This window comes from Balaenoptera borealis (genome assembly GCF_965194805.1).
Source record: "Balaenoptera borealis genome assembly, chromosome: 4".
In the NCBI taxonomy this organism is placed as follows: domain Eukaryota; kingdom Metazoa; phylum Chordata; class Mammalia; order Artiodactyla; family Balaenopteridae; genus Balaenoptera; species Balaenoptera borealis.
This window is the reverse complement of record NC_138861.1, coordinates 33831541-33844502: the sequence shown is the minus strand read 5'-3', so window position 1 is coordinate 33844502 and position 12962 is coordinate 33831541. Positions and strand designations below refer to the sequence as shown.

Genomic DNA, 12962 nt, shown 5'->3' with positions numbered 1-12962 from the left:
CCCTGTCTCTCTGCTTCCTCCCATCTTTCCTCTGTCATCTCTTCCCTCTCTCTTTTGTTTTCTTTCTTGTTTCCCCTCCCCCCTCACTTCCTCTCTTCCTCTCTTCCTCCTTCCCTTTCTCTCTCACTTCCTCCCTCCTTCCCTCTCTGTGTTAAGTACTGTTCAAAGTGCTGAAAAGATGTCATACTCGTGACAACTTATGGGGTCTCTTATTAACCCCGTGTTAAAGATAGCTGACATAAAGGCAAAGGGCAACTGGCATAAAGAGGTTAAATAATTCTTCCGAGGTGACTCTGGGCAGAGTTGGGATGATTCAGGGGGCTCCGATCACGTCACTCCTCTACTTGAACGCCTTGCTAGATTTCCTAGAAATTGCGTACAGCTCCGATTCCATAACATGATAGATGGACCTCTACAGCAAATGGCCCCCAACCTCTCTCCCCAAACACAGTCGGCTTTTGTCACATCCCTAGAGGCCCCCGTGTTATAGCATCATCAGAATACTCACTCTTTTCCAAACACAGATGGGCTTTTACGACTCCATGCCGCATGCCTGATACATAACGCCTTGCTTGCTTTGCCGCATCCTTCTTTACCTAAAACTCTTACGCAGTGTTCAAAACCCAGACCACCTCTTTTGTGAAGCCTTTCCTGACACTTACAGGCTGAACTAGTTACTCTTCACTCTGAATGCAGACATGAAGATGCTCACATTTCCATTATAGAATTTATGACATTGTCCTGGATTATTCATACATTTGTCCTGCCCACCAGACTCTGAAGTCCCGAAGAGAAGGAATGGGACCTTATTCACTGGCAAACCCAATGTTTGCCACCTAGTTTGTGTTCACTGTGAAGAGGGTTGTATGATATGCAAGAAAAGCATCATCGATATGTAACCTATATGCTAAACATAAGTAGTACTGACCTTAAATATAAAGGTTTTAGAACTGTATATACATGCTGATTTAAACAAACATTTCCTATAAAAATTTGACTTTGTAAAATTTAAAACTGATTTATAATTTTGTCTTTCAGTTCCTCTAAATCAAGAGCTCTGCTAGTGATTTAAACGTGCCATGATTTAATAAAATGTGATGTACATGTACTTTTCAAAAATACTTTTATTATGTAAAGTGAAATTCATTCTCTCTCTCTCCTTCACACACAAACACACACACACACACACACTGGATATGGCAAACCAGTCTGTGAATATCTTTAGACTTTTTCATAGTATACACCTTTGTGTTAAAAATCTTTTTTTCTATATAGTTTATTCATATTTATTTAACATTTAAGAAATAAATGTTATACTGATAAAATCAATTTAAATTTAGGAGTTTAATGACTATGTTGGAGGAATTGTCACTATTATTCTACCTTTGTCCAACATTAGATTGCATAGTCTACACACACACGCACACACACACACACACACACACACACACACTATATGCCGTCCTACATATGTTTAACAGTTTCGGACTTCTTTCACTTTATTTCTAAATTCAAGCATATCCCTTTGGATAGTGTTATTTGGACGTCAAATATTTTTTTTAAATGATATATAAATACACACATATACATTAGTGTATGAGTTGCATGTATGTCAATATTTATTCACTGTATATATAGTTCATTCTGGTATATATATGTATATATGTATATAGTGTTATGTATATACACACACTATGTGTATAGTCTATATAAATATATACATATATGTATATATATGTGCACACACATGCTGTATTTATATATCCCTTTGGATGATATTATTTGGTTGTCAAATATTTTCTTTTTTTTAAATTAATTAATTAATTTATTTATTTATTTTTGGCTGTGTTGGGTCTTCCTTTCTGTGCGAGGGCTTTCTCCAGTTGCGGCAAGTGGGGGCCACTCTTCATCGTGGTGCACGGGCCTCTCACTATCGTGGCCTCTCTTGTTGCGAAGCACAGGCTCCAGACGCACAGACTCAGTAGTTGTGGCTCACGGGCCTAGTTGCTCCGCGGCATGTGGGATCCTCCCAGACCAGGGCTCGAACCCGTGTCCCCTGCATCGGCAGGCAGACTCTCAACCACTGTGCCACCAGGGAAGCCCCAATATATATATATATACATGTATATATGTATATAGTGTGTGTGTATATACACACACTATGTATATAGTCTATATATGTATATATACATATACTATATTTATATATCCTTTTGGGTAATGTTATTTGGATATCAAATATTTTCTTAAGATGATGTATAAATATACACATATATACGTGTGTGTATGAGTTGCATGTATGTGAATATTTTTTCACTATGTATTTAATTTATTCTAGTATACATATGTATATATGTATATAGTGTGTGTGTATATACACATGCTATGTATATAGTTTATACACACACACAAACACACACACACACACTGTATTTATATAGTCTATGTGTGTACACACACACACACACACTATATGGTCCATTACAGCGCGCTATGTATTAATATATAGTTTCCAAGCTTCCTCATCCTTTGAGGCCAGCTAATGATTTCCAGATAATGAGACTGAAGGGTACCTCTGAACATTCTGGACCAAAGAACGCTAATGCAGCTACCAACCTGGAAATGCTCTTAAACAGTGAGCTCTCTGTCATGAAATCCTGAGCCGAGCGTGTTCTGTCAATTGTGTTGTTTACTCTGTTGGGATCTCTCCTGTCATTATTCTGTGTGACAAAATAATGGTGAACAATTTTGAGTCATAATGACTGACAAATTGTACAAGTGATAATGCTGGATCTGTCATAAAGAAACAAAGAAGTATGATTGCCCTTGCTGCACCTCCAAAGGGATTTTGTTAAAATGACCCCCTAAAATCTAAGGAGTTGATTTTTCACCTGGAATGCTTTTTAAACATATGAAAAGCTTTCCCAAATGACTAATTATTTTACACTATTATCCTCTCCCACAATTGAGAATTAGTTTTCAAAGGAATCTAGATGATGGTATATCACAATTTGGCCCAGAATTCTCAAGAGAGAGAGCTATCCTAAAAGAGAATAAATATTTATAAGCATTCATGGAATGACATTCTCTATGCCAACTCTGTCCTTTCCCTGGAATGTTGAATGAGCTTTGCTTTTCAAGGAGATTAAAAGTGATTCTCCTAAAGCCCAGATATCTCTGTATTTGACAAGGAGTGATGGGGTGAACTCTGTCTGCTTAAGAACCTCAGGAAGTTCAGGAACTATAAAAGGATAGCGTCGTTGCCCACAGTGGATGTCATACACAGGTACTTTCAGTAATGATTAACCACAGAGTCTGAATTGACGTCAGATGAGGGAAAATGCAAACAGCACCTGTGTGAAGCTTCTGCACTGGTTTCTACTCCAAAGTCATACAGAAAGTGTTTGTTTTTCTCCTTAGGTTAGAACCAGTGTCCTCCCTGAACATAAGGATCCCCCGCCAGAGGTTGGGGTAAGTGTTTCTTTTGTTTCCAAAAGGCACACACATCACTTCTAAGCTAATCATCTGGGTTTTCTCTGGCCTCCTGCCTGCTAGCTGACAAATAAAATTGAGTTAACTTAATAGGGTGTGACCATGCAAGGAGACACAGTCACATATTTGCGGAATTGCATGGACTTCATTCCTCGTCTCCTGAAAATCATCCTCAAGTGAATTCTTATTTAGTTCAGCTGGCTAGAGATGAGTCTAGAAATTGCCCTGCAGGTAACTGAGATGTGATTCGGAGCCAACATTCCTGGACCAACAGGAGGCTGGGAAATTGCAGGTGTGAGCTCGACCGCTTCCGCAAGGACGCAGAGGGCTGACTAGCCGTGGGATTGTGATGTTTTCTGCATCCAGCCGCTTCAACACTGTAGGGCAGGTCGAAACAGAAGCTGCCACCGAAGGGCAGCCCAGTGCTGGAAAATCCAGCTGAGGTTTTCCTGCTGCATCTGAGCCATTGCATCTCAAGCTTTTAAAAGTTGGGAGAGCAAGAGGGTAACAGGCAATTTTGCTTAGGCAAGTTTATAGGCAACGGAGGCTCCTGAAGAATAGCCCAGCAGGCCGGTCCCTGAGATCTTGCATTCAGAAGGGTGGAAAAAGTCCAGAAGTAAGTTGAGTCTTAAGAGGCCCTGCCAACGGAAAGGCCTATTTGAAATTCCCTGAAATCCTACAGGCAGTTGGCAACCTTCTTCCGGTGGGTGTGGGGAGCCCTGTACTAGGTAGCATTCATTTCCTCATTGGCAACAGCTGCCATCCCAACCGGCCAAGGGAACCCTCTAGAAAGCGTGCCTTGCATTGGCTGAGAAGTGAGTCAGCCACCTCGGCATCTCTCAGCGTAGGGGAAGGAAAAGAGTACTTCGTGCTCGCTCATGCCGAACACAGCCTTCTAGTTTCTTCCTGGAACAGGCTGAATAACTCTCTTTGACTTAAATGAATCTTCATGCTTTGTTTCCTGCCAGTCCCTTCAGCCTCTTGTGCTGCTCTCACTTCCACCGCCAATCTTGGTGCCAAGACTACCTGGGCTTCTAGAGTTTCTCCCAAGGAACCAGCAAGTCCTCCCAGCCTCAGGCCTCTGTCCCTGCAGGACACATGCAGTCTCCTTGTCTGGCTCCCCACGGGCGCTCTCTCCCAGCTCAGGACTCGGGTCACAGGCCTTTTGCCTATGACCATTCAGACGTCCTCCTTCAAACTAGAACCGCCAGTGCAAGCCGTCCTCACACCCTTTACAGTTCCTTCATATAATGTAAGGCCGTCTGAAATTTGTAACTCTTTTTTTTAATCAAAAAAAATAATCTATAGTGCTTTACAATTTTCAAACGTTTCACACACATGGTTTCATATAATCCCATAATAACCCTTTTGCCCCCACCCCTATTTTGCTCCTCCCCCTTCCCTCTCCCCACTAATAACCACTAGTTTGTTCACTGTATCTGTGAGTCTGCTTCTTTTCTGATTTATTCACTAGTTTGTTGTGTTTTTTACATTTCACATATAAGTGATATCATACAGTATTTGTCTTTCTTTGTCTGACTTATTTCACTTAGCATAATGCCCTCCAAGTCCATCCATGTTGTTGCAAATGGCAAAAAAAAAAAAGAATGAAATTTATAACTCTTAATAAGTTAATCATTTTTTTTTTAAATTCCCATTTATTTTTTGAGGTTCAAGAAAGATGAGCTGGTTTAATTATTTTCCTCTAACTGCTCAGTTCCACAATTTCTCTGTGTTAAATCCCCCTTGCTTGAGATTTTAATGACATCTTGGCCTAATTGTATGAATTTCCCCCCTATTTTTTCTCTTATTCAAGTTCTTGGAATGGAATGCATCTTATTCATTTTAAAACTTGAGTCTCTTCTCTGGTTTTAAATTATTCTCTTCCACCCTCTCCTCCACCATTGCCCGCTACAGGCTGTAGACATCTCTGTGCTTCTAGCAACTTGTGGTGGGGGGAGGGGGAATGGTCCATTCTCACACATTCTCCCCTTTCCTCCTCTCATTGCTCAGTTGCTCAGGAGAAAGGAAAGGGGAGAGGTTCCTTCTCTGCTTCCCCACCATGAGGTGTGGTGCCCTTTATGCTGGTTTTGATGCTTCTCAACCTAATCTGCCTGAGTTCTCTTTGTGGCAGAATGAAATGCTGGCTCTCCTGTGACCACAAATATAGGTATTTCTGGAGGCCTTGGAGGCCCCTTCCCACTATATACTTTCCCATCATGGGGGATCTGGTTCTGGCTGAGCCATGTCTCTGCTGACTGTTTCTATGAGCCCCAGCAGCATCGGGTACTAGATAATCAATGATTCTCAAAGGAGACACGATCACCAGCTCCCAACACAGCAGAGGCAGAGATGGTTTGGACACCTTCAAGCTTCATAAGTCATGTTTTGGGTCCATACTCCCATGACTTTGGTTTTGGCCTTGGAGATAAATATGTCTTCCTGAAGGTAATGAAGAGAGAGATCCGCTTCATTTCCTAAATTGTATCCTCCCCAAATTCTGACCTCTCTCTTCTAACACTACCTTTATATGAACTGGCTGTGTTACTAATAGACCAGTTTCTCTAAACTGGCTCCTTTGAGGCACTGTGATGAGGTTTTCTGAACTTATAATGTGGAACATTTGTTATCTTGTGTCCTCATCTTTGACAAAGACTCTTCTATAATTCCTGGACCAAAAGAAACTTTTCAATGGGCATTCTCTGACATGCCTATTGTATCAGTTAGGAATGCATTCAGAAGCAAGTAACTGGATGAACAGTAGGTAACAGACTTGTTCTTCTCATGTTAAGAAAAGTTATGGGGAAATTGCCCAAGGCTCCAGCTACTCAAAATGACTTAAAGCAACCAGGTTCTGTCCATTGTCATGCTTCTCCTTTCTTAAAGTGTTGTACAGTCTGACCATTACACTTCCAGGTATCACATTCCAAATTGAAAAGGTTCTGAGCAACTCATCCTGTTCCTTCAATTCTGGAAAGGAAAACTCAGTTGGTATACAGTCATTCCTCAATATCCTCAGGGGATTGGTTCCAGGATCCTCCTCGGATACCAAAATCCATGGATGCTCAAGTCCCTTACAGTTGGCTTTGCATATCTGCGGGTTCTATATCAGTGGTTCTGCATCCCAGGGTACAGAGGGCCAACTGTCCCACCACTTACATAATCACTGAGAAGATCAGAGTCCCGGGGTAGAAGGGAATCGGGATACAATTCCCATTTAAACAAAATCAAGATGCTATTAGTAATGCAACTTGGGCAGAATGGGTATTAGATGTTAGTAATGTCTCCACTCTCCTACTAGATGTTAAACTCCATGATTGCAAAGATCATGTATATTTTGTTTACTTTAATAGCCCTAGTTCTGTGCCCGGAAATTAGCAAATCATGATATATGTATTGAATGCATTAGGAAGCATACCATGATTTTGGTTTGCCAACCATCTTATATTTTTTTAGAACCACCAGAATAAAAAAGGATGGGGTGTCTAAAAATAATTGCAATAACATGGTAAGAATCGAGTACACCTTCAGAGTACATGATATTCTGGATAGAGAACAATTGTCACACCTTGAGCAGCTGTGAAGTACCGCTGATTAATATGCATCTCATCACTCCTCCAAAATATTCTTTTGGATACTGAAAAAATTCTTGAGAATTTAAGTTCTTGGCCAAGAACATAGAGCAGGTAATGGCTCTGCCATTACAATGTGCCAAGGACTCTAGCCACTAAGTACTCCAATTTAAAAAATGAGCTAAAATTTTTTATTATAAATCTTTCAAATATGTTCCATACATTTCTTTGCATTCTTCAGCAGCATCTATTAGATGAAACCACACCTTTGTTGATGACTTAGTCAAGCAGATACCAATCTGTGCTCTGAGACCTTGTGAGGTATATTCATAGTAAAGATGTAATTTTATAATATATGACTTTGCCCTAAATTGCACTTTAATGTGTTCTTTGGACTGTTCATCAAGTTGTAATAGATATTCTCTCAGTTCTTTTTTCTTTGTGATGTATTTTTTCAGCGCATATAGTTACTGTACCCTCTGTCCCTTCCTATAGAGTGGGAAACCACACAACCATGTCTGTTAGGGTAGAGAGGGAAGAAGAAGTACCTGTACAAAAGTATGAAAAAGGGCCCATCCTGTAAGTTATGTGCAGGAGGTGCTGTGTATCAGCCTGCCTCACAATATAAACTTCTGGTCTTCAAAGACCTTTTAAAACCTACACCACAGTTCCAGTATATAGTTTTATGAGAATATGTCAGAGTATTATGGATATCTTCATTTACCCTCAAAAACCAGCACTGTCTTCTAGAGACTGTCATACAGAGTGAAGTAAGTCAAAAAGAGAAAAACAAATATTGCATAATATCGCTTATATGTGGAATCTAGAAAAATGGTACAGATGAACTTATTTGCAAAGCAGAAACAGAGACACAGATGTAGAGAACAAACTTATGGATACCAAGGGGGGAGGGAGGATGAATTGGGAAATTGGGATTGACATATATACACTACTATGTATAAAATAGATAACTCATGAGAACCGACTGTATAGCACAGGGAACTCTACTCAGTGCTCTGTGGTGACCTAAATTGGAAGGAAATCTAAAAGAGAGGGGATATATGTATACGTGTAACTGATTCACTTTGCTGTATGGCAGAAACTAACATTGTAAAGCAACTATACTCCAATAAAAATTAAAAATAAAAAAACAACACTGTCTACTAGAAATTTAATGCATGCCACATATGTAATTTAAAATTTTCTAGCAGCCCATGCTTTTAAAAGAGTAACAAGAAAACAGGTGAAATCAGTTGTAATATTTTATTTAACTCAATATATGTAAAATATTATCATTTCAAAATGTAATCAATTCAGAAATCAGTAATGATATATTTCACACTCCGTTTTTCATATCACATCTTGTAAATCTGATTTGTGTTTACACTTAGAACACAACTCAACTCACAGTAGCCACAGACTAGTGCTCATGCTGGATAATGCAGCTCTGGACAGTACTTGGAAAAACTTGGGAGATCCATGAAAGTTGTAGTATAAAGGAAACCTAAACTTTGAATAAAGGCTTTGTGAGGTGAACATAGGTGATGGAGCTTCAGGCAGGTATGCAACCCTGCTGAGCCTTCTGGATGTCTGTGACTTGCGCTGAGTCCCCGCCAGGGCAGGCAGGATGAACGGTTTATTTGTACGCTCCCCGTAGAGCAGAGCCAGGGATTGAGACAGGTGCCCTGCCTTCTCCACCCTGCTTGATATCACTCTCCAGCCAGGTGTGTGATTGAAATCGTGCATCTAGCAATTTAATGATCATCTGCTTTGGGTGCCTGCACCAGAATGATAATGGTGAGTGTTGCATTGTCATGAGCAGGGAAGAAAGGTCAGAGCCGCACAGAGTGCAGGCAGAGAGCCTGTCAGAAGGAGAGGCAATTGCCACCTGTCCTGGAAATGAGGCACAGCGTGAGGGGGATGAAAGAATTCTGGACTGAAGAGCAAGAAACTTGGATTCTAACTTGGCCTCTGCATATTAACTAGTTCTGTGACCAGGTGTAAGCCAGTTAACTCCCTGGGTTCCTGTCTCTTCATCTACAGACTGGCCACGTCTTAACAAGTCTTAATATTTGTTGATTTCATTCAGACATTTCTTGGCCTCTAATAAACATTCCACATGATCTAATAAAAATTTGAGCTATAAGGAATCAGAGGTAACATGTGCTCAACACTAAGAACTGTAAAGGACCACATAACTTTCGTATCTTTTTTTTTCACTAGAATTTATTCTATTATATATTTCCCTGAATCTAACTTTTAATTTTAAACATACATTTTTCTTTTTTATAATAGGAATTTCTCATAGACTTTTTTTCTTAAATTCTCTGCCTTTTCCAAAAAGTATTTGAAGTGGACTTATGTTTAAGTCATCTGACTTCTGGGCATATTTTCCTTAAGCACTATGCAAGCTAATATTTATGCAGTGCTTCCTATTTTCCCAGCAATGTACTAAGTGCTTTGCCTGGATTACTTTAATTCTCATAACAATAACTATGAGAAAGATACAGTTATCATACGCAACTTTTTCATCCAGAAACTAAGGCCTACTATGGTGGAGTAACTTGTCCAAGGCCCAGATTTGTGAGAGAGAAGACAGACAAACGGAGCTTGACAGTGCCCATCAGTGGACAGCCAGCCTGGGGGCTGGGAGAAGTGATTTAATTGCCCAGATTTCCATTTTTGGACATAATCATGGATTTAGAACTACACTTCAGACCTCCAACTCCAGTGACACTTTAATTTTTTTTTCTTCTTTGTTTTTAAATTTTCCACTGTTATTGGAGCTCCCAGTTTAAAACCTTGAAGATAAGAATTTTAGAAACAATACTGAAGGAGAGATGGAAACATTGTTCCCTGAGTTATATTTGGAATATAAACAGATTTTTTGAAATAATTTTCTTAAATTCTATGATTATGATTAAAGTGACAGTAAAGATAAAATAACTCTATATTAAGTTATTCTTTTGCATTAGCATTGTGTGCTATTTTCCCTCCATGGGAATTCAGGTTTCATAACAGAGAAGACTGTTTTCTCTGTAATTCATTCTTTGACCAGGAGTCCAATGAATATTCATGTAAATGAATGATGTGTTTTCCACTTTCAGGGATGTGGAAGGTCCTAGTTTTATTTATACTGAGGTGAAGCAAACACATAAAAACCTGCTAGAAAGTAAGACTATAGGCAAGTCCATTGTTCGGTATTGCAATGTGAAACAATTAGGCACTGTCTTTAAACTGGGGGATTTTATTAAATGCATTTTATGCAACATGTAGTCCTAATGTACAGTTATTTTTAGAATAAATTAAAAAAATATTTTTAGAATAAATAACACTTCCTCTGGTTTAACACGCTTTCATAATGCCATTACCTAAGTTGATTTATAATGGATTGTATGATTTCTGTAAGCTCTCTCTCAAAGGATAATATCCTTTGAGATTAAGCACATGGCTGACAGTTGTGATGGAAAAGGTTGACTCACAGGCATCCTTTTTGGCACACTGCAAACACTCACAGTGCAGCAGTGGGCGTAGCATGCAGCCTCTCTGTTCCGGACAATGGGCTGAGCTAGAAGATGGACGAGCCAAGGTCCTGCTTCCACAGGAGCTCCTGGCCTGGTGGGCAGGAGAGACATTCAATGACTTGTGGTCACAGACGACTTGCAGCTGTGCCTGCTGGTGTGTCTGGGGCGCATGTCTGAAAATAGCCCCTCCACCTGTCTCTCGTTGCTACATTCCCGTCTGGGACATCTGCTGCTTCTATTGCTGAAAAGACCGCACTAACATTCATGGCATGTGCAGTTTGTTTTCTTAATTCTAAAACCATCCCTTCCTTCATAAATCTCAAAAGGCAAAGAGAAGAAATAACTTGAAATTTGGGGACACCGTGACATTTCTGATGGGTTGAGCATTTTCTTCAAGTGAGGATAATGAGTGAGGGGTAGAATTTAAATTAATAACCCTAATTACTGGTGAAAGAGTAATAAGCAAGACATCTCTTTAAAATACAAAATGCTAAAGTGAAATTCACTACCACGGTATACAATCCGCAAGCTAAAAAATTGTTTTGATTTCCCACAGTTCAGTGAATTATAGTGATTTATACATATCTGCAGAAGGAGCATTTCTTTTATAGCTCAGAATAAATTACTTGAAAGCTAGTGTCTATGCCATTCATTCATTCATTTATTGTCAGTCACTATTTATCACACACCTAATGTGTGTTAGGCAGTGGGAGGTTACCAGAAAACAAAGCTCGTTGTGGAACTTCAAATCTCAATTTTTATTTTGAGGGGAGGACAGAATAAACAATTAAATACATAATATTTAAGTGACAATAGAAAAAATACAACAGGATAAGGAATGGAGACGAGCAGTGTGGAGAAGGGGAGCCCTTTTATACAGGGACGTCCTAGTAGGCTATCTGCTGAGGTGGCATAAGTGCTTTTGTTCAGCTGGGTCTCTCCTAGACACTCTCTGCCCCTTACTGAAAAGTCACCCTAAATTTTGGCTGTGTTCACACAGCTCGTGGACTTCTTCTCTGCCTTGATTCACTCTCAGCACTCATGTCATTACAGCTTGTTTCCACAAATCTTCTGTTTTCACATAACATTCCTCACCTAATAATTTAGTCTTCTATGATCCCCAATTTGACGACTTGGTATCTAAACCACTTCTTCGAGTTTCAAGTGAATTAATTAGGTTTTATCATCACTAACATATAGGCATCTCCAACTTACAACCGACTTGTATTTCAAATGTTTGCCTTTAAGACTTTTGAACCAGTTCTTCTAAGTTAGAACTTTGAAAAGAAGGAGAAAAATTCTGACCCGAAGCTTGTCTTGTCTATGCTAAAAGATCACTTTGTGTAGATGCAGCCTCTTATGGATGGAATCACTGCGCACTTTCCTCTGAAAAGACCCAGTTGACTTAAGTCCAGCATCTCGTTCTAGGGTAGGCTGACAACAGACCTATGAAGAGAGAATGTTCTGGAAGATGTAGGGTAGACTTCTTGTAAAGTATTACAGTGTGTTAGGCAGCAATGGTATAGGTAATAATATGGGTTTGATACTGACATTTTCATGTTTACATCTTGACCTTGAAAGGAGAATGAGAAATCTTATTTATGGTATACCATAATATTGTGACTTTTAAATCACAAGCAGCCAGGAATATTAAAAAGAGATGAAAGATTTTTATCCTGGAAAAGAAAAACCAATTTAGTGTTGTATTCTTTATATTATGAGTAAGAGAGTTTAGAAGATAGATATATTCATAGATAGTCAACACCCAGTATGATAGGTTAAAAAAGCAATTTTAGAAAATATAATTGAATAAGTACCATTCTTTTTTGTGTGTTGGAGTGAAATTGTCCCATGCTAGTGTAGAAATAACAAAGGAAACAAATACTTTTAAACATTGCTGTGATGGGGGAGAAATGTAGCATTTCTATTTATAACTTGCACAGAATCCCACATAAAAATAGCTCCAACTAACAGATTTGCTCATATCTGGAATACAAAGTTGTTGCTGCCCATGACTTGAGGAATTCTAATAAGAACAAGGACGGCATTGGTAAATATTAAAAGTCTGTCATCTTTTCTTTTCTCCCAGTTTTCATATGGGGAGAAAATGTGTTCATGGAAAAGTCCTGGCTTCTGTGTTAGACATTTTGTTATTTTCCTGGCTATTCATCTCTGTTTTTAATGAGAAGAATGCATTTGCATCCCTCAACCTTGCCCCATGAAGTGGATATCTATTATTGATGGTTGTATTTCTGTCAATGAAATATTTGTCAGGCTAATAGATTTAACATTTCACTCTTCTGAAGACTAATTTTGTGTGATTGCTGTGACACAAAATACTGAGAACCTCAGAAGTTAATGGAAACCATTCTTT

General features: G+C 39.2%; 1 protein-coding gene across 6 annotated transcripts in view; it reads left to right on the top strand.

Annotated features, from left to right (window-relative positions):
* The window catches only part of INPP4B (inositol polyphosphate-4-phosphatase type II B), a 371544-nt gene that overhangs the window by 119830 nt on the left and 238752 nt on the right, over positions 1-12962 (top strand). For 4 of the 6 annotated variants that reach the window (XM_082390014.1, XM_082390013.1, XM_082390011.1 and 1 more), the window contains one exon: positions 3421-3471. In XM_082390014.1, the coding sequence (XP_082246140.1) occupies positions 3421-3471 (51 nt within the window). Of the gene's footprint in view, positions 1-3420; positions 3472-8627; positions 12652-12962 lie in introns of those variants that run through there. The other 2 variants (XM_082390015.1, XM_082390016.1) reach the window with 2 other exon arrangements.